This window comes from Zootoca vivipara, chromosome 6 (genome assembly GCF_963506605.1).
Source record: "Zootoca vivipara chromosome 6, rZooViv1.1, whole genome shotgun sequence".
NCBI lineage: Eukaryota > Metazoa > Chordata > Lepidosauria > Squamata > Lacertidae > Zootoca > Zootoca vivipara.
In genome coordinates this window covers 40,824,058-40,846,842 of record NC_083281.1, presented here as the reverse complement: position 1 = coordinate 40,846,842, position 22,785 = coordinate 40,824,058, and the positions used below count along the sequence as shown (strand labels likewise).

At 43.9% G+C, this 22,785-nt stretch overlaps 1 protein-coding gene across 7 annotated transcripts in view; it reads left to right on the top strand.

Annotated features, from left to right (window-relative positions):
- COL16A1 (collagen type XVI alpha 1 chain) overlaps window positions 1-22,785 on the top strand; it is a 134,437-nt gene that overhangs the window by 17,226 nt on the left and 94,426 nt on the right. For all 7 annotated transcript variants that reach the window (XM_035121181.2, XM_035121186.2, XM_035121184.2 and 4 more), the window contains exons 3-4: window positions 6,430-6,504; window positions 7,966-8,083. In XM_035121181.2, coding sequence (XP_034977072.2) covers window positions 6,430-6,504; window positions 7,966-8,083 — 193 coding nt within the window. The remainder of the gene's footprint in view (window positions 1-6,429; window positions 6,505-7,965; window positions 8,084-22,785) is intronic.

Sequence of the window (22,785 nt, the reverse complement as noted above, 5' to 3'; positions counted from 1 at the left end):
TGTAGATGTGGGGAATCCCGCCACCAAACACTCCATCTTGAGACAGTTTAAAAGTTTTTATTCACTCTTTCTGTCACATTGCTTTGTATTGATTTGAACCATTTCTCCCTTGCCTTCCGCCTAAAGATGTTTGGGTGGCAGCTAACAGCTTCCCACTGTGGATTTTTGCTGAAGGTCAAATAGTTGTGATGATGGCTCTTTATCTAGAACGTTCCATGTTCTCCTTTTGCTGCACAGAAAGTGCCCCAAATGATCTCCCAAGGGCACCCTATGGCCCACGCTAACACATTGGCTTCCTCTTCCCATTGTAGTTGTTTAAATAGTCCTAGCAGGAAGATGTTAAGCAGATGTTGTAGCCTGGACACCTCAGAAGGGCCCTCAGGAGCAGTTTTTCAGGAGCTGTGGTGTTCCTTTATAGACACATGCTGCAGTGAACCGTGGCCACAGCTGCACACTGGCTGTGATGATGCAGCTCAAGCCAACACTCCAGGGAATGCCGCAGTTCCGAGATCATTCATCAGGGAGGAGTCAGTTTCTGACTTTGCAGCTCTCTGGTATGACACCAAAGAACATTAAAGAGAGCCCATCCTAATTTCAGCATCCTAACCCTAATTCCAAGAAACGTCAACCGGATCCGTTGAAAGAGGGGTGAATCTGTCAAATTTCAGTTTCTCTCCATTTCTAAGTTTACCAGTCCTGAAGTCACTTTGCCACAATTTTGCCCCACTAGAATTCATCAGCTTTTTAGTGTGCATTGTTCCTAATTTATACATAGTTGTATGCTCTAACAGACACGTGGAGGGGGCTTGCAGGACTGCATTGCAAAATGGGTGTGGTGCAGATTTCAAAGGATAGCTGTGTTGTGGTTTACACATTGCTTTGTGAAATGTGAATTAGGTATATTCACATTAAAATAGAAAGAGAACCCAATTTCTCCCCCATCCCCATCTCAGGGTGAAAAGGCAGCAGCACCCGCCTCTTGTTTTCATTGATGTAATGTCTTCAAAGGTACACTGCCTCTGATTGAGGAAGTTTCATTTAGGTAACCTGGCTAACCATGAGATTGCCTAATTGTGAGCTTCCCTTTTAAAACAATGCCAGTGTCCATCCTGTGGCAGTGAGTTCCATTAGCCAGGTGTGGAGAAGTCCTGTGTTCTTCCTTATTTTATTATTAAATGTATTTATATCCCACCTTCCTCCAAAATCAGGATTCAAGGCAGCTTACAACATTTAAAAAACATCATCATAAAGTACAAAGGGATCATGACAGACTAGTTACAACAATAGTTAAAATACATTAGAACACATTTAAAACGAGTATTGTAGTTTGCCCTGGCAGCAGCCCAGTGGTCAGCATTGTCTCCACCTTAGTATCCAAAGGCCTGTCTGAACAGAAAACTCTTACTCTGCCAGCGGAAATATGGCCGAGAGGGAGCCAGTCTAACCTCTCAGGAGGGAATTCTACAATATGGGAGCAGCTCTCTCTCTCTCTCTCTCTCTCTCTCTCGTTATCACCAGGGGCGTAGCTAGCTGTTCTGGCACCCAGAGCGGAGGGGATGGGGCAATCTTCTCATGGGGGCGCCATGGCGATTCAGACACGGGGGTGGGGTGGCGATCTTTCCAGATGGGTGCTGCAGCAAGCTGCCCACAGAGTCTGCCTGGCGGACGCAAGCCCCACACTGCAGTTTGGGGCAGTGCAGGGCCCCGAGCCATCATGTCACTCCCAAGAGAGATGTGTGGCTCGGGCGCGCTGCAGATCAGGCCCCACGGTAAGTGCTACCCCTGCAGTGTGCCATTTTGTCACCCCCTCAGGGATGACACCCTGGGCGGCTGCACCCACCGCACCCCCCTTCCTTCGCCCCTGGTTACCACTAGCTGTGTCTCTGATGGTGACTAAAAGAAGGTGCTCACCACCCCAGGATTTCAACATCTAGGCAGGTTTGTATAGGAAGGTGCAATCTTAAGGTAGCCTGAAAGTCATTTTGGGCCTAAACCTACTGCTCAGCAGTTTGATTGGGTGACCCTTCTGAGAGACAGTGGGTGAAGAACACTTTTCCTCTACCAAAGAGTGAGGGGAAGATGGGCAATGACTTCAAATGAGTCGAAGTTTTATGTTTCCAAAGGCGAGAGAATGGCCAGGAGGAACAGGGGTGCCAACTTGAATAAAACATTGTAGGGGCTCACTCAGATAAGCCCCGACCCACTTTATTGATCACATAACATGGTGAACGCACACCATTTGAATGGCAATGCCCCCTCAAATATTTTGTTGTGGAGGCCAAACCCCCCATGGCCCCTAGGAGTTGGCTCCTATGGCCAGGAAGATCATGTCAAAAGTCTCATTTGCTGCTTTTCTCACAATGCATTTACTCCCAACTTTTTCCTTGGCTGCGGTGGCTCAGAGGACTCATACAAGACACTTTTGACATCACCATTTTCCAGCAGCTGGACAATAATGCATAATTTTGCCCTGTAGTGCTTATTTGGATCAGTCAGGGGGGTAGAAGTGTAAGGGAGATTGATGGATAGAGGATCCAATAAGGGTCTAAAATAACCCTTATTGGATCAGAAACACAGGTATTTCTGCGAAGGGAAGAAGAGGTAAGAGTAATGTAGAAAGTACCACATCAATTTGAGGCTACGATCTCCTGCACTCCTAGGGCAGGTGCCAAATGACTGGCCTGGCAGAGATCATGGGAAAGGAGTAGTGGAGAATTGGGTGGGATTAATCCTCTTCTTTGTATTTGATTACCTTGGTTTACGAACTTAATCTGTTCCAGAAGTCCGTTCTTAAACCAAAGCGTTCTTAAACCAAGGCGTACTGTCCCATAGCAGCAGGGGACTCAATTTACAAATGGAACACACTCAAAAGGAAGCGAAACATGTTCTTATTCCAAGGCAAAGTTCACAAACCAAAACACCTACTTCTGGGTTTGCAGCGTTCTTAATCCAAGTTGTTCATAAACTAAGCTGTTCTTAAACCAAGATACCACCGTATGTATGTATTTTCCCCAATGAATATTTAACCACTTTTACTGTGTTTATTCGACCACATATATTGTTAAGGACAATGTAATGCACCATGGATGGATTCAATGTCTTATTAAACATTTTCTTTGTGACTTATTGTTAACATGATCTTATTTTATATTGCTAAAGCTGGTTAAGTCTGAAATGTACTTGTCCTATGTTTCAATCTTGTAAAAATTGTGTAAGATACATTAAACTTAAAAAAAGAAAAGACAGGAAGGAAGGAATAAAAAAGAACCTAAATTGTCCACCATCCAAGCAGATCCCAAAGTGATGTTGAATAAGAACAACAATGATATGCAATAAAAGCATAACACAATCCATCATGAAACAATAAAAGCTAAAAGACAACTGCTGAAGAACAAAAAGGAGGACCAAAGATTAATGTAGCTTCTTTAAAATGCCTGGACAAATGATGTCTTAACATGGCGTTGAGAGGACCGTGAGATCAATGCCAGGCAAATCCCTCCAGGGAGAATATTCCAAAACTGGAGCAGCAGTTTAGGGCTTTAAAGGTACCCAGTACCTTGAATTGGGCCCAGGAGCAGATAAGCAACTGGTGAACTTATTGAAGAATTGATGTAAATGGCTTCACTTTCCTACACCAGGCAGAATACTTTCAGCCAGATTCCAGGTTGTGCGCTCATCTCACCAAGGGAACCGGCATTTGTCCGCAGACAGTTTTTCCGGGTCATGTGGCCAGCATGACTAAGCCGCTTCTGGCAAACCAGAGCAGTGCATGGAAACGTCGGTTACCTTCCTGCCATAGTGGTACCTATTTATCTACTTGCACTTTGATGTGCTTTCGAACTGCTAGGTGGGCAGGAGCTGGGACAGAGCAACGGGAGCTCACTCTGTCGCAGGGATTTGAACCTGCGACCTTCTGATTGGCAAGCCCTAGGCTCTGTGGTTTAGACCACAGCGCCACCCACGTCCCTCTCTCTTACTTCACACTTAATTTTTCTCTTCAAAGAAAGAAAGAAAGAAAGAAGGCTGGAGTGACCCACTTTCACTTGGGTTGGGGCACTCCCCATTAGTAGGATCTCCCTATCTTCCAGTTAGAGACCATTGATGTGTCATAGACTTTGCTCACTGAGACCAAGTTCATTCTCCATTGAGCCATGAAATATACTGGGCAGCCATGAAATGTACTGGGCAGGCAAATTTCTGGCTCTCAGCCTAACCTACCTCACTGGGTCATTGTGCGAGTGAAATGACATGACTCCTTGTGAGGCACTTTGAGCTCCTTGGCCAAAGGGTGGAATTCATAGGCGATGAAGAAATGCTTTGCCTCTTGGCAAGGATGACATGGAAGGTTTGGAAAAAATGTGCACATCTTTTACTTATCTGTCTCAGAATATCCACAAGAGAGATGCGTCATCCCGCTTGTCATCTAATGTGGAAACTGGATAGGGATCAACCCTCGTTTTGCCAGAGGCACCTTGAGGGAGCTGAAAGATATCTGTGCGCATGCAGAGTGGAGCTTCCAGCCATGGCTTACTCTGGTGGCTGTTTTAGATCTCAGCAACATTGCAACGCATTGATAAAATCTGAACTCAGAGTATTTATTTGTGTAGTGCAAATAACTAGAAAATCTTCGGGGACAGAGAAAGCTTCACAACAGTAGCAGAAATAGTTAGGAGGGAAGGGGAAACTGGGTGGAGCATGGCATCACCTACATTTTATACACATTAATTCCTGTTCATGGAGAGATTAAAATGAGGGTTTATTGTCACCAATGCTTTTGGGGGGGGGGAGGATGCAGGGATACACATACCCCTAAACATTTTATGAATCTTTCTACTTTTGTCCATTTACTGTATTTATTTTTCCTGATTTGAACTATAAAATGGTGATTTTCTTGAGTCAAAGTGAGAGTACCCCTAAACATTTTTTATTAAAGAAAAAAAGCACGGATTGTCACCCTCCTTTTTAAAAAAGAACAACAATCCAAACTCAGTTGACTAATTGTATGAGACTTAGGCCCATTTACCTGAATATAAGCCCTACTAAATCCAGTGGCATTTCTGAGTAGAAAAGGGGTTTTCTATTGAGATAGCAGCCTTCATTAATCAACAGAAAGAGCCCCTTGTTTTGCAAGGGGAATGGGTTGTTTTACTCAGTTTTACTCAGAGTAGACCCATTGAGCTTAATGGGCCCATTTATTTCAACAGGTTAACTCTGGGTAGGACTAACATTGGCCACAACCTATGCTTGCACAAGGCTTGTTCAGGACATTTTGTTGTGTGGGTCAGAGGGCAAGACAGTGCCTTCTCACCCCATTCCAAGTTCTGAAGCCAGGAAGACTGGTACCTGAATATCACTACACTATGGGTGATTAGCAGCATCCTGCACCACACCTGAAGAGAGCAGGCTACTTTAGGAGATGCGGGGCAGACAATAGTCACACTGTCCTATTCTCCAACACCTCCCAATGCTCTAATACCTCCCCCTGTTCTCTAACACCTTCCCATTTACCCAGAAGCTGCCGCCTGAGGCAGCTGCCTCCTGCCTGATGGTAGGATGGCCCAGAGGTCTGCATCTTGATTCTGTTCCCCATCTGCACAATCCGTGTGCCTTGGTTTTTGTCTGTGCAAGGCTCTAGTGCAATCAAGGCTACCATGAAATGTGAATGATGGGCTTACTTGCTCATCCTCATAGCCACTTTGTTGTGATGGCGTCTTGCATGTGTCTGCTTAATTTCTGTGGGGATATGTTGTACCCAAGCCAGCTTTCAGCCACAGGCTTGCTGCCGGTTGGGTGGGACTGCTATGAAGAGAAAACAAGGTTTCTGGTAAATGCATATCAAAGGGCTGAGTCATTTGCTTTATACTACACTATTATTCATTGCCTTTGTTTCCGAAATAAAGTGGAACACATTGCAATAGAAGGATCTCACATGGGGTCTTGGCAAGGCAGGACTTAGCGTCATAGCCGATATGGAGATTTCTCAAAACTTCCAAAGTTCATAGCAATATCCTGTTCATCATTGTTACTCAGACGCACTTCCCTTTGTAAAACAAAAGGACAGACTAACATGTTGCTGCTTAATTTTTAATGGCAGGTTATATGGGCAGCTTTCAAGTGTGTGTGTGTGTGTGTGTGTGTGTGTGTGTGTGTGTGTGTGGAGAGAGAGAGAGAGAGTGTGTCCAGTAGCACCTTAGAGACCAACTGAGTTTGTCCTTGGTATGAACTTTTGTGTGCATGCATGAAAGAAGTATCTGAAGAAGTGTGCATGCACATGAAAGCTCATACCAATGACAAACTTAGTTGGTCTCTAAGGTGCTAATGGACAGTTATTTTATTTTTAATATATATTTCTACTGCGTCAGACCAACATGGCTACCTACCAGCTTTCAAATGTATTACTCAATCCATGTTCAATGTACTGTCTTGCAGGCGAGAAATGTCCACAAATGCAGAAGGAAGGTCTCCGGCTGGACCAGACTAGTGACCAATATGTAAATATAACTGGTAAGTTTGTTTTGTCTTTCAAAAAAAAATTATTCTCCTCGCTGGCCTCTGGCCACAATCTCTTTCCTCCCTAGGAATAGTGCCAGATTTACGTATAAGCTAAACAAGCTATAGCTTAGGGCCCCACTCTCTTGCCCCCCCCCAAAAAAAATGTAAAGGGGGGAAAACTTAAGTTAGAGCTTAATAATGATTTCACTATTAATATACTTATTCTTAATTGTATTTCAGTTCAACAATTACTTTGATAAAATACATATTTTGTTATGTGCACATGGCTTTAGATACCTATTAGGTCTATAAATTACCATATAGTATATATTCAACACAAAAAACAGCAGCTATTTGTTGTTGACAAAGGACAGCTGGACATATAAAGGGCCCCATTACCTTCAGTAGCTTAGGGCCTCATCAAACTTAAATCCGGCGCTGCCTAGGAATTTGCAAGGGGGCAGAGATAAATCTATCTAATCAGGACCTGTGGATCTGAGATCCAGCAGAATCGGGCAGGAAGATCCACTCAGCTGGGGGCAGCAAATAGAAAACATTGCAACCACAAAGTCATGCAGTCCAAGGAGTATCCAAAGCTGCCTAAGGATCTCTTGTAGTGCCACGGGCAGGACTGGCAAGCATTCTGGTCTTGAAGCTGGGAAGAAAGATGGGCAGTGTGGAGAGTAACCCACAATGACCTAGTATTTCAGAGAATCACAGAATCATATAATTGTAGAGTTGGAAGGGACCCTGAGGGTCATCTAGCCCAACCCCCTGCAATCCAGGAACCACAGTTAAACATTCCCTGACAGATGGCTATCCAACCTCTGTTTAGAAACCTCCCATGAAGGCGAGTCCACCACCTTCTGAGGGAGTCTTATCCTCCAGAATTTGTTGGAACAAAAGTGCCCTTTGTCATTTTTTTAATGCCTTTCCTCTTTAAATAAGTGAAGCTCTCCATCCCAAGAGGCATCTGCATTTGATCTGCAATTGTTTTCACACATGCAAATGCTTTTACATTGTTTTTGCAGCAATGTAATTGTTCAGTATATGTGTTTATGGTACTGTGAAAATTGCTTTGAGATCCTTCATAGGAAGTGATTCATAAATGAAAACTAATGAAATGAAAACTAACTGATTAATATCAAGCTCATCATTGTGAACAAATTAAATGTGACAGGACAAGCCCTAACCAAAGAAAATTTTAAAATGTGGCATTCCAAACATAAAACTCTCAATCAACCAGGGAATACATTTTTTTTAAATAAACAGACACAAAAAAGGGATGAACTGTGGGTTTTTTTTGTAATGCCACAGAGCCTTTCACTTTCTACTTTCTCACATTTTCGGAGTTTAACCTGCCCCAGCAACTTGTCTGTAGGGGAGAATGGGAACTGGGGTAATTCACTTGACATCTGGAATGGGAGGCTGGACTCTCAATCTATGCTCCTTTCTCTTCTGTGTCTTTGGCAGGATTTAATCTAATTAAAAGGTTTGCTCTGCTGAAGACCTCAGCCATTAAGAAGATCCGAAACCCCAAAGGCCCAATGATCCTGCGACTGGGCAGCACCCCTCTGGTCCGACCAACGGAGTGAGTATGCCTGCTCTCAATTCCAAAAAGTAGTACGTGGCTGCATGTGCCTCATGTCATCAGAGCAGTCGTTTAAGTTATTAAGCCAAGTGGGTTTTATTTATTCCCATTTAGGAATTGAGTATTTGCTATTGCAGAGAGAACAATAGAGCTTATTGTAAGACCCTGCTGGATCCCTGCTGGTTCTCACAGTGGCCAACCAGATGCCTATGAGAAGCTCACTAGCAGGACCAGAATGCAACAGCTCTCTTCTCATGTGTGAATCCCAGCAACTAGTATGCAGAGGTATACAGCCTCCGAAAATTGCGCAACAACCTTGCAACATGTGTCATGAATTCCCATATTGCAGATGGGGAACTGAGGCTGGCAGAGGCACACAGAGTGATTTGCCCCAGGCTTGGTGGGGTAGTGGTAAATTTTGAACTTGCAGAAATACAGTGTGGTGTAGTGGTTAAGAGCAGTGAACTCGTAATCTGGTGAACCGGGTTTGCTTCCCCGCTCCTCCACATGCAGCTGCTGGGTGACCTTGGGCTAGTCACACTTCTCTGAAGTCTCTCAGCCTCACTCACCTCACAGAGTGTTTGTTGTGGGGGAGGAAGGGAAAGGAGATTGTTAGCTGCTTTGAAACTCCTTAAGGGGAGTAACAGGCGAGATATCAAGTCCAAACTCCTCCTCTTCCTTCTCCTCCTTCTCCTCCTCCTCCTCCCCCTCTTCTTCTTCCAGCCTTTTGAGTCTGTACCTAAATCTTCAAGGTATACTGTACAGTGCAAGAGCTGACCATAGGGACAAATATTAGGAATAATTGGGCAGGAATAATCAGGTGCACAAATAAAAGATGAGGAGAGCACCTGGTTTGACAGCAATACATGCGAAAAGGATCTAGCCTTGCTCTCCACTGCACCTCAGAGCTAACATGATGCAATCTGCATTGGGTTGTGGAGGCTCAGCTTCAGATCTCCGCTTCTGAGTGCTCTTGGGCCAGCTGCTCTGAACCTGGCAGCTTAGCCCACCTCATGGGCTTGTTGTAAGGCATGTGAGTGGGAGAACCATATCTGCCCCTTGAGCTTCTTGGATGAAGGAAAATGAGAGGCCCGTGTGCTTTCATGATGAAAGTGCTGGAGTAGGCTCAGGGAGATCCAGGTTCAAATCCCCACTCAGCCATGCTGCTCACCAGGTGACCTGGGGTCAGTCACCATCTCCCGGCCTAACCTTCCTCACAAGGTTGTTGTGAGCATGAAATGGAGGTGGGGAGAGGAACCATGCATGCTGCCTTAAGCTCCTGGGAGGAAAGGGAGGATGCAAATGTCGTAAATCGAATAGTCCTTGGGGAGTAGACATCTCTTTTTTTTTTTTAAATATTTTTATTAATTTTCCAATTAAAACCAATTATATCACATTCAATATTTCAAATTATACACATATATATATCAATCAGACCGAATGTTATGCCAAATCATCTAAAGAATTTTTTATTTGGGTTCCCATGCTTCAAGAAATTGGGAATTCCTCGCAACTGTCCACTGCCGTCTTTTTTCTAAAGTTCAAATCGTCCTTCAAGTTCATAATAATCCAGATCTTCCCCTTACAGTCACATAGATGTTTTCCACTTTCACGATTGTTTCCCAGCTGCTGATATAAATATCAAACAAAGTCTCACAGATGTTCTTTCTCCTGTGTGAGTTAATCAGTCCAGCCTCCCCATAAATCTTCTTAATGGAGCTCCTGTTGCGTTGAAGCAATTCGAAGTAGCGCCATCTTAAAAAGCTCAGATCACTTTCGCTTTTCTCTCATAGCCATGAAGATTTACGATCATTATAGAATTTTTTTTTTTTTTTTTTTTATAATTATATTTATTGAAATTTTTGCAATAAAAAAAAACCACACAAAAATACAAAAGCTTAAAAAGTAGAAAAGAAAAATTAAGAAAAAAAAAAGAAAAAGCACAAAAAGGAAAAAAGAGAAAAAAGAAAAGTAATATCTCTAACAATATCTTGTCCCCGACTTCCCCGTCCCTCCCCTCCCGGGTCTATTCCATATCAAATTTCACAACTTCTTTTTTTTACCCCACACAACAATTTCTATTAAATTTTAAACTACATTACTTTTAACTATTTCTAATAATTTCCTTTAGCCTATAATTTCCCCCTAAAAAGATATACCATTTCCTGATTCAGATTCTATCCAATCTTATAGCTAAACCTCAAATCCCACCCCCTCCCTCCCCAGGTAGCAGTTTCCCCTTTTCCCCGGCCAGCGTCTTCATACTGTCCAATTTCAAGCCTTTTGATCCATCCATTCATCTACTTTGTATTCCTTCTTTACCCCACACCCACTCTTAGCCATTCTAAACCACCCCATTCCTCCTTCTTCCCCTTCTGTTGTTTTAATTCTTCCACCAGCCTCCCACCCTCATCTTTATTTCCAGTATCCCCTATTTCCAATCTTCTGTCTGGTCTGCGTCCCCTCACTCTCACTGGGGGGGCAATGGCCAGACTCTTTCCTCCCTCCTCAGTTTCTTTGTTTCTTTCTGGGATCTGGTCGCCCTCTCTCACTGGGCAGACCAGGTCCCAGAGTCCATCTTGGTCCTTAGCATCCAAAGTCACGTAGGTGGTCAATGCTTCCTCTCTCACAGGTTGCATTGATTTCTCAATCCATTGCTCCTTATTTTCAGTCCGTTGTTCAATGATTTCTTCTTCTTCTTCCATTTCTAAAATTTCCGTTGGGGATATCTGTTGTTGGTCTTCTTTTAAAGTCTGAATGTTAACTTTGCCATAACGTACTTCCTCTGTCATTTCTCTAATAAAGTCTAAAATATGTTGCAGCTCGACCTCCTCCATTTGTAAGCGGGTTGTTTTGGCTGGCAGCCTTCTTTGTCCTTCTATGTTCCCGTGGGAATTATAACCTGATCCGCCAGAGATGGTGCTGTAATGTCCAAACTAATTCCTTTGTTTGTTTCCAACCATATTTGTCATTTATAATTCAAATTCTTAACTCAAATTTTCCAATTCTCCACTTTATCACGTCAATCAACTTAAATATAGTCCAAAATATAATCCAAAAAAAAAAGATCACAGAATCGCAGCAATTACTCTTTATAAATCCTTATGTTGTCAACTGGTCGCGGCTTTAGGCTCCTGCCCCCGGTTTCCGGGAGGGGGGTTCTTGATCACGATATCAAATTTACCAACACAGTCTAAGATATATATTCCCCCCCCCTTAGTTCTGCCTTCTAAGGGGGGATACGAGTTCAATTTTCAGGGGGATCCGCGCCCCTTCTCTTCAATCGGCTGCAGGCAAGTTGGTTGTGGCACAGCCTTCCGGGTAGGGGGGGGAACGACCTCCGTTTTTTATTCCCCTCCCGAGTCCAAATTCTTCTTTTAAAATCAAATTGAATTATCTTACTCACAGTCCAGATCTTGATTTGAAGGTATCTGCCGCTCCTCTGTCTCCGGCTCGGAGCTTCCCGCTACCGGGGTAGCAATGGACCCAAGGCTCCGCCATGTACAGCCTGCTCTCGGAGGCTCCAACGGGGGCTCTCCGGGCGGTTTCCATGGCTTTTTTTGGAGCGCTGCTGGGTATCAGCCCCCAGAACGCACAATCTGGGGATTCTCCGGGAGGTCGCGGCGCCCGCGCGACTCTCCCCCTCCCCGGTAGCGGCGGGTGTCTCGGAGACCGAAACGAACCCCGCCGGCGGCTGATGGCGGCAGACCGGAAGTGCGATCATTATAGAATTTACAGCTTTTCCAGGCAGGAGACCCAAACATCAAACCATAGACTCTTGGTAAATTAATGGATCTCCTTGCCCTATAGCTGAACTTAGCTTCAGGTCGCTGCTCCAATTTAAAGTGCGTCACAGCTCATAAATCCTCCGAGCGCATTCAGAACTCCTTCCGTCCGACTAGGGGGGGGGCTTTTCTCATCGGCAACTCCACATCTTTAAAAAAATATGCTCAGTAACAACAGTTATAAGGTTCAACTCACACAGTCTTTTGCTTCTCTTTCACTCCAAACAAGCCAGGACATCGCGTCCGGGAAGGTACGAGGCAACAATATGAAGAAAAAATAAATAAAATAAAAACTCACTCCCCTTATCGCTCCGTCCCCATCAATCCTTCTTCCAGATGCAGTACAATCTTTGACTCCTCTCACTCGGCAGCATAAATTTCTCAGCAGTAAACAGCGCTTCTTTCCCTCCTTCTGAAGTATGTCCATAGATTTAAGCCTAATTATCTTCTTTAACCATGGAAATCCCCGCCATGCAGATTAGCGTCCGGGAGTCCTGGCCCTTGTAAGTGCTCAGCCCAAGCTCCCCCCACTCCAAAAACAGTCGGAGTGGGTCTGGGGGCATCGCGGGCCAGCGGCCCCTCTCCGTAACCCCCGGAGAGGGTAGGGGGTTGCCATTTACTCCCCTAGCAACCGCCAAATTCCTTACAAAGGTCAGAGAGATGGAAAACAGGTCCGCCATTCCTGCAGGCGGAAACCGGAACCCCTTGGGGAGTAGACATCTCATTGGGGTGTGTCTTGGACGGGGTGCCCATTGGGTACCAGCCCCAAACACAAATAAACTTATTCTGTTAACTCTATAAAAGAGCCTGCGGTCTCCCTGAGTAAGGATTCTGTGGGTGCCTCAGCCACAGCCTGATGGCTGGAAGGATGTTTTAATCCTAGAAAGTAAATCACAGCACAAGAGCAAAGGACTTGGGCCTTTTCCAGGACCATTATGCAATCCCTGCACCATGTGTGTTTTCCTTCCTCCACTGAAACTTGGCAGGCAACCTGACGGGTCTAGACGGGTAGATTGAAGCAGCTTAAGCTGTTTACTAGGTAGGCCTTTCCTTTCATCAGGACCCAGCAGCAGTGCAGAAAAAGCAGGCTTAGAAACTGGCTTCCCTCTTCTCCTGCCTCTGCATGTAGGACAGCCTTTAATGTATAAAAGGGGAGGTGCTGCGAGGACTTGTGTCCTTTCCAGGACTTGCTTCAGTTCAGGCACTGGGGCTTTTGATCCTCATGAAGTAAATCAGAAAGCACAGCTGCACTCAGTTCCCAGTTTATGGGACTGCTTTATCCTTCCTGGGCATTTTTGGCACTTAAAAGTACTTAGAATGGAGAATAGCAAAACACACACACACAAAAAAAACCCACCAGTAAGAATCGTTTAAAATTTAAGCACTACGATACAATAAAATTAACATTTTGATAAACCTCAGAAAGGTGACCTGTAACCATAACTTAAAATAAGTAAAACTGAAAGTGGCAGGACCTCCAATCTTCACAAATGCCAAAACACACATACACACCCACCATGGCAATTTACACAGTAGCCTCCCTTTAAAATCGAACTTGGGTGGCTTGGGCAACAGCTCTGTAGGCAAAGCAGGACCATCAGGAAACAAGGGCAAGACATCTCCATTCTCAGGGAACTCTGGAGTTTGCAGATGGACATAAAATTAGTAAAGGGGGGGGGAGTCAGTGGCGTGTGCCCCCCCCCATTCAACAACAGGAAAAATCATGCATGTATGGATGTGGTTGCATGGAAGTGAATGCACACAACCCACCAAGACTGTTTCAACTGAGCCTGAAATGAAGTCTGGAGTGGTGCTTCAGACCCTCCCTTCCTCCGTACAGCCTCCCTCCTGCCATCCTACCTCATGATGAGGCCTGTAGAAGTAGATGCAAGAGGCCAGAAATAACAGCTTCCCCTGGGAGGAACAGAATATTCCACTCGCCTGCAGCTGCAAAGAGGAGAGGAGAGGAAGACTCTGCTCCAATAGTGAGGGGGAAGATGCAAGTGGAAGAGCCCTGGGCCCTGAGGACAGAACACAAAATTTTGTTGTGCATCTGATTGTCGGGAAGACCTTTGTGTGAAAATGCTCCTCCCTGCCAGAACTCCGTCTATCTCTTGCTCTTCCAGAACTAGTTACAGGTAGGTAGCCGTGTTGCTCTGACATAGTCAAAACAAAATTAAAAAAATCCTTCCAGCAGCACCTTAGAGACCAACTAAGTTTCTCATTAGTATGAGCTTTTGTGTGCATGCACGAAATAAGTATCTGAAGAAGTGTGCATGCACACGAAAGCTCATACTAATGAGAAACTTAGTTGGTCTGTAAGGTGCTACTGGAAGGACTTTTTTTATTTTGTTTCTTCCAGAACTGCCTAACCTTATTCTCTCCACTCCCATCCAAGTTGGGGAGTATTTCATAGCTAGTAGCCATTGGCCATAAAAGACCCATCAAGGCAACCAAAATGATCAAAGGGAAGGAGCAACTCCCCTGTGAAGAAAGGTTGTGGCATTTGAGACTTTTCAGCTCAGAGAAAAGCCAGGTTAGAGGTGGCATGATAGAAGCTTACACAATGGCATGGAGAAAGTGGGGGGGGGGAGTTTCTTCTTCTTCTCCCTCTCTTCCAACACTAGAATTTGTGGACATCCAGTGAAGCTGAACATTGGAAGATTCAGATGAAAATACTTCTTTCCACAGCACATAGTTAAACTATGGAACTCATTCCCATAGGAAGTAGCAATGGCCACCACCTAGGATGGCTTCAAAAGAGAATTGGGCAAATTCATGGTGGAGCAGGCTGTTGATGGCTACTATGCTCTCTGCCTCCGTGGTTGGAGGCTTCGGGACATCAGTTGCTGGAAACCACATCAGGAGAAAGTTCTCCTGTGCTTGAATCCTGCTTGTGGATTTCCCACAGTAATCTGGTTGGCCACTGTGAGAACAGGATGCTGGATTTCAGGGGCCATTGGCCTGATCCAGTAGGCTCTTCCTATTTTCTTCGGTAAGGTTTACTTAAGCCACCATGTTTGGGTCTTCAGTGCCCACTGAAGAAGTATTTTCAACTATTAGCAAAATGGAAAGCCAAGAGGAAAAGAGCAGAGGATGATCACAACACTAATTTAAGTGTCTTGGGGTTCCTGACACAGTTTCCCCCGCAACCACTAAGCCAGAGCACTTGCCCTCACCCACGCTCAGAAGATGCGGCATGGCAGAAAAGAGGCTAGTGGCTGCTTAGATCCCGATGGTGCCACCAACATCCAACACAAATATATTCCAGCATGTATGATGGTACTTTGCTTTAATGCTCATTCAGACACCTGGAATTCAGCCTTCAGGGAAGGAGGCTCTGCTACAAAGGGTTGAGGGCTTTGGAAATACAGTACAGTAGCTGGTGCATGGCAGAACAGTTGCCATGGCTCTCCTTTCAGAGTGCTCCCCTCCCCTCCACCTTCTTAGCAATTGCCGCTTTTGTTCTGTTCCAAAGAAGACAAGTCTGTAGTTGTCTGCAGAAGGTGCGCAGTCACCTCTCAGGGGCGCATGTGGAGTAGGACCACTCAGATAGTACCAGCTTCAAAGAAAACAACGGTGAGGGCCAAAAGAAGACAAAGAAAAAGAAAAAGAGGGAGTCTGTGGAAAACCTTACAACTGAATTCTGATTTCAGTCACCGAAACTCTCCTAAGAAATAGCAATACCGTGTTTCTCTGAAAATAAGACACTGTCTTAAATTTATTTTTCCTCAAAAAACACATAGTGGCTTATTTTCATGGGATGTCTCATTTTTAATTACATGTCCAGCCTAGCCTCTTCCTCCAGAACTGCGCCTATCACTATGTCTTATTTTTTGGGATATGGCTTATATTGTGCAAATGCTTAGAAATCCTGCTGTGTCTTATTTTATGGGTATGTTTTATTTTCAGAGAAACAGGGGTAACTAAAAAGATTTGTATAAATATTTAAGCTTTCTTAAATGCCAGAATTGAAGGGTCCAAGCAAGGGGTGATGCAGGGCCACCACTGGGAAGTCCCTGTCTTGCCATCCTAACTGGTTTCATTGGTCAGCACATAAGTAGGAGTTCAGAAGCAAATAATAGATTACAAGCAGGTTCATATGCATATATTTTCATATTTCAAGTACATTTAAAAAATTGTACAGAATATAACACCCCAGTAAGGCAGGTCAGTATTATTATTACTTAATTATAAAAGGGAGTCTGAGAAAATAGTGGATTGCTTAACATGGCTACTGCGCTATCTCCTTTCTTATCTCTCAGTTCATAGTGTGGGGCCTAAGGTGGAGAAGAAACTCTAGGGCAGAGCCCTTGGTGAGCAGTGGCTGGAACCGAGCTGAGGAGTGAATCTGAAATTAGACAGTGGAGAAAAAGTGGAGAGATTTATTTGCTAATGCCAAAACATTTCCTTTGAGTTCCTTGGGGTTTCCCTCTCTCTCTCTCTCTTTCTCCCTCTCCCTCTCTCTTTATCTTCATTGACAGTTTTTAAACAGTTTCTTAATGGAGGGATGGGTGCTGTGGCAGTTGGGAATCGGTGTGTTTGTTTAAACGCTTGGCTAGCCGAGGGCGCCTCTGTTATGATCTCCTTCTGCTGGTTCTTGTTTTGCCTTGGTGATTCATGAGCCAGGCACGATGACCCCACAATAAACACAGAGAGAGGAGCAAATGAAAGACAAACGACCTGGAGCAGGGCTTCCAAGAAGACAACAAGGAGATCAATGTGTATCCGGTACAATGGCAACGCCAGAGGTGCAGGGGCCAACAAGTATTAGTTCTGGTCTCATTCCTTTTCTGGGTAGGGGAGCCTAAGACCAAGGGTCAGAAAAGCTCTCCACGCACACACTGAGACTGATGAGGAAACCGTCTGTGCAGTTCTTTTTTTGCAAAAGCTGCTATCGCTCCCCCCCCCCCATCACCAGGCACTGCTCTTTACTCTGGCCTGCGAGACTCTCTTATCAGAAGTTGCTGCTGCTGCTCTAAGTCAACAGTGGAAAGAACTCAGAGTTATTTTCCAGGTTAGGAAAAACAGCGGCGGCAGTGGGCTAGCAAAGTGTGGCATTGGCACGCCTGCCAGTCTGTGGTGCATTCAAAGCAGGGAGATTTCAGCTCCTGCTCCTGCTGCATGCAAAGTGCTTGTACCCTCCACCCCAGCTTTACATACTTTTCTTTGCATTTTCAGCTTGGCAGCAAAAAAAAAAAAAAAAGTATGGTGGTTTATCCAAATCATGTGGAGCCTCCATGCAGGATACTGTGAAACTGCTTTCAGCACGGGTGGGGGGCAAGTCACAAGTTATGCAGCCTGATCTCCATTATTGCCAATAATTTTGATGAAGTCAATGCAAATGTGGCCCACCAACCATGTCTGTCGGCCTGGCAGATGCTTGGCGACCTCTCCCTGTTTTTGCAGCCCTAAGCAGAGAGGCAGAGAGAGAGAGAGAGAGAGAGAGAGAGAGAGAGAGAGAGAGAGAGAGAGAGAACTCAGACTGTTTATCGTGCCTCTGGCTAGGGATAAGAGGATTTCCCCAGCTCCGTTCATTTATTGATCCGATGCTTTCCTTTGCTCCGTCTACAGTTCCTCCTGCATTCCTTTGCTGAGGAGAATTTCTAAAATTAACACCAGAATTGGCTCAGGGGCAGCTTCTCCCCTGCTTTCTCTTCCCTCTTTTCATCTGCATCTTTCTCCACAGCTGCATCACTGATGCAAACCACCAAAACACTGAGAAATCACCACCACCGCTCCAGGGCCAGCCTGCCCATGGGGCGGGATGGGGCAGTTGTCTCAGGTGGCAGGACAGTTGAGAGCGACGGCATATCCAGGCCCTGACGGGCACACTGCTCACCACTGCTACCACCATCACCTGCTCCTCCTCCACCACAGCCACCGCCAACTACGCTCCAAACTTGCCTTTTTTCCCTCCTACCTCAGGCTTCCTCAACCTCAGCCCTCCAGATGTTTTTGGCCTACAACTCCCATGATCCCATGATGGGAACTAGTCTCAAAACATCTGGAGGGCCAAGGTTGAGGAAGCCTGTCCTACCTCCTTTAGCAGCAGCCAAAGGTGGGGGTCAGCTTTAGGGGGAGCAGCTCCAGAGGTGAATTTCCTCCTTCTTTCAAGTAAGGACTTTACATTCGAACCTGTCAGCAAAAAGCTGTATATGGAAAAAATATCGAAAAAAATTAAGAATTGGCTGCAGGGGGTGATTTAAATAGGGAGTCGATTGCCCCCCCCCCCCTTGAGAGACTGTGAAGCAATGAAATAACCCTAAGCTGGTAAAGTGGAATACACTGAATTTACCAGAAAGTGGACTTAAAAACCCTCCTTTGTAGCAGGCACAGGGGAGAGGATTGATTAAGTGGAGGATCCTGCAAAACGATGATTTACTAAAAGAAAGTCCCTCTGGAAGCTGGTCCCGGGTTTCCAGATGGGTCAGTGAATGGTGTTTAGATTATGGCAACAACAAAGAATGTTTAAAAAATATCAAAAGTATTGATTAAGACTTTAGAAATTATATGGGAAAATGGTGTTAAAGGAAGAATATATCCAGTTTGGACTTAAAAATGGCGTTAGAGAAGACAAAATTTGATCCCTGCCATTTCTGGCCGCACAATCTGCTGGACTCATATGAAATTTGAGATATCAAAGATGGCTGTAGCCATAACAATACCATCACAAGACCTGGCTTGGCAAAGGATTTCTACGTTACTGTTGGAGATTAAACAGGAATTGGATGAGAATAACAAGCAACTGAGAGAGGCTAAAAAATTGTGGAGAGAGAGAAATGACTGCTTTGATGTAAAAAATGGATTTGAGAAAGAAACGACTTTAATGAACAAAGAAGACTTGCAAGATGCCCAAACACAAATACTGGAAGAAGAGGGAAAAGACGAAGGATACATTGCTCCACAAGTGAGAGATGTGGAACAGGATTCTGGTTTGATACAAGGAGGCCTCAAAAAAGAAACAGTATATACTGTTGGACTCCTAGTGAGAGAGGGAGTCCAAAGTCTGTACTGGGAACTGGATAGAAAAAGGGGGGAAATTGAAGTTGTTTTGGAATTGGACATTGCAAAGGACTGGTTTCTTTCCACAGAATTAAAAAACAATGCAAAGACAGTGGAAGTGGGCTGGGCAACAGGTGTAGCATGGAAGAGACGGCTGAAGATCTGGAAACAAATTTGAGGGGTTTGGTGGGAAAGGGTGGGAATGGGGTGATTTATAAAGGGATATTGGAATGGATGGATTTAAATGGTCTGAAACTGGCTTGACATTAGGAATTCGCTGAAATGTCTGGGAAATTTGGCTCCAGCAAAAGGGGGGATGGTTCTAAATATAGATAATCAAGAAAGGAGAATAGAATTTTAAGATTTGAATAATAATTATATTTCTGGTAAAATATTAAGGGAAGAAATTGAAGATAAAGGAAAGTCGGTAAGATTAGATATGGATAGTGGTGTAATAAAAAGGATAAAATTGTAATGTGTAAAGGAAAATAGTAGAGTTAGAGAACATTGCCTATATGGTTATTATAAGGGACCCAGAGTGGGGGGAGTCGGGGAAGTCCAAGATGATATTGTAAAGGTCATAAATAAGATGGGGTTTTTCTCCCCCCCCTTTTTCATCTTTTTCTGTATTTTTGTATTTTGCTTTTGTTTGGTTTTTGTTTTGCTTTTTGTATATTTTTGTCTTATGGAAAATCAATAAAATAATTTTTTTTAAAAAAACCAAATGACAGCTCATTTCTGACACACCTCTACAAAGACCATGTGATGCAAGGGGAAGTCTCTGTAGTGGAAAAACTTGGCGTAAATAACTGATGTTGACCAAGCCCCAGAATTGGTCACTGGTGGGCAATGAATGTTGCAATAGTAGGATGGATTCCACAGATGAAATTGATTCCTGCTCTGCTTGGCTTCCAAATCTCCTGATTCTGTCTGGACTGGATATGGGTTGTTGTTGCTGCTGTTTTTGTCCTTGAATGTCCTGGGAAATGAACACAGATGTTAGTGGTTGCTGTTGCTACTGGAGCAAAATTGTTGGACTCGCTCTGTGTCTACCATGACCTCATTATAGTAATCCTTTCAAAGTGTTATTTATGGTTTTTTTAGGGGGAGCTTCTAAATGCTTTTTAGGGTTACCTCCTTTCCTATCTGACTGAGCCACTGTGCCTTTGAACACGGGCAGAGGGTGCTTTCGTGGTGTCCATGATGATGAGGGAAGCTTTGCCTCTTGTGTTCATCTATTTCTATTTTTACTGTATGTCAACTGCCAACACACCTGCATTGTTTCATGATTTAAAATAGTGAGTTACAGGGTTATAGACATGGTGATGCTTGAGGGGTAAGGAAGAGGAGAGGGAAATAAGCAAAAACAGACACATTGGCCATTGCATAAGTCTGTTCTGGAAGGGTTAGGGGCTAGCAAGAGATCTCAGAAATGACCGTAATGGAGAACTCCATTTGAGACACATCTACACTATACATTTCCCTACCAAGAATCCGGGAACTGTTAAGGATGCTAGAAATTTCAGCTCTGTGAGGTCCTGACATGATACATAGCTCAGTCGGCAGAACATGAGTCTCATAACCTCAGGGTTGTGGGTTCGACTCCCATGTTGAGCAAAATATTCCCACAAGGGGGGTTGGATTAGATGACCCTCATGGCCCCTTCCAACTCTACAGTTATATGATTCTCATTGTTCCCAAGCCTGTTGAGGTGATGAGAGACAAGGCCTAGTTGGTACTGACCCCAACAAATCTTTGCCCAGCTCTATCTTTGCCCTCTTTTAAGCAGGCTCTTGCGACTCTTTCATTCTGAGGTGCCGTTTTGAATTAATTAAAGCCCCCAGAGAATGTATTCTAATTTAATGGTCCTTCTGTGTTTTATTATTCCATTTCATTGATGCTTTGTTGTTTTCAGAATTGTATTGCTGTTTTTATTTGTTAATATATTTTTTATTATTATTATTTTTGCATGAAAGAAAGGAAACTCAACTGGAACCCACATTATGCCTGCAGTAAGAAATGATTTAGTGGGCTGGTAGAAGGGATTTATTATAGGCTGACCAATTAAACACAAATCCTTTGAAAAATAAAAAAATTCCTTCAGTAGCACCTTAAAGACCAACTAAGTTTTTATTTTGGTATGAGCTTTCGTGTGCATGCACACTTCTTCAGATACAGTGAAATGGAAGTTTCCAGGCACTTATGTAGAGAAGGGGTGGGGAGGGGTGGGGATGGGGAGGGGGGATCACTCAGAAGGGTGGTGGAAATGGGTGATTGACTGACTGATAGCTGTTGATGACCGCAAAGGACTGCAAATGGTTTTGCATGAAAAAGCAAGGGTTGAGATGGCTGAAGATCGCTTATCATGTATAATGAGATAAGAACCCGATATCTCTGTTCAAACCAGGTCCCTCCATGGTTTTGAGCTTGGTGATAAGTTGCAATTCAGCAACTTCTCTTTCCAGTCTATTTCTGAAATTCTTTTGTAGTAAGACAGCTACTTTGAGATCTTGTATAGAATGTCCTGGGAGATTGAAGTGTTCTCCTAGCTGTCTTACTACAAAAGAATTTCAGAAATAGACTGGAAAGAGAAGTTGCTGAATTGCAACTTATCACCAAGCTCAAAACCATGGAGGGACCTGGTTTGAACAGAGATATCGGGTTCTTATCTCATTATACATGATAAGCGATCTTCAGCCATCTCAACCCTTGCTTTTTCATGCAAAACCATTTGCAGTCCTTTGCGGTCATCAACAGCTATCAGTCAGTCAATCACCCATTTCCACCACCCTTCTGAGTGATCCCCCCTCCCCATCCCCACCCCTCCCCACCCCTTCTCTACATAAGTGCCTGGAAACTTCCATTTCACTGTATCTGAAGAAGTGTGCATGCACACGAAAGCTCATACCAAAATAAAAACTTAGTTGGTCTTTAAGGTGCTACTGAAGGAATTTTTTTATTTTACTTCGATCCAGACCAACACGGCTACCTACCTGTAAACAAATCCTTTGAGTAATCATCTGTCTTTAGATATATTAACGTTAATTAAAATAAATTGGCATATTGCACATGGATGCCTTTTTGGGGGGAAATGAAGAAAGTGAAAGATAGTTTACTGCTTAATAAACAAAAGTGAGCACTCATTAGAGGGAAAGGTCATTGTTAATGTGTTCTTTTTCTTTCCATAAGTCACCAGAGCCAAAATAGCTGCAAAACAACAACAACACCCCAACAGAAATTGAACATTATTCAGAATGAAAAGGGACCCCCACCCCACTGAATAAACTACAGCTGTTGTTGATTAATCTGCCATTTAAAGTTTCATTTCCATCTAACGTGTGTGCGAGCATACGTGTTCTTATGGACTGATACGTATCTTTCCCAACATGTTCTGTGATTGTTTAATTAGTCTCCTTGAAAATAAGGTGCAAGCTTTGATTCAGTGTCTGCTTGGTGTATTTGCAAAGGGGAGGCTGCTTTATAGTGAGTCAGACTAGTGATCTATGTTTTATGATGTTTTGTCCATGATTTTTTACTGAACTTTTTGGTGCACACCACCACAATATTTTTCTTATCAACTGTCAGCTGATAAATAACCGTAAAAACAAAACAATATTTTATAAGGCTACTTATAAACCATGAACTCAATATAAGGTGACTCCCATAAATGTGGGAGTTTACCTCAATGGCCAAGTTAACTGATTACATCAAAATGAAAGAGAAAAGACAAAGACAAGATAAATTAGCAACAAATTGGCAGCCATTTATTAAATGCAGCAAGGATTCAGGGTTACGTCAAAACATATTGTGCTTTTACACCGTTTTGAATTCAGTTCTAGCAAGGATGACAAGATTATGGTGTAATATATTGTCAAGGGTTTTTGTTATTCTTTTCCACGGGGGGGGGGGGGA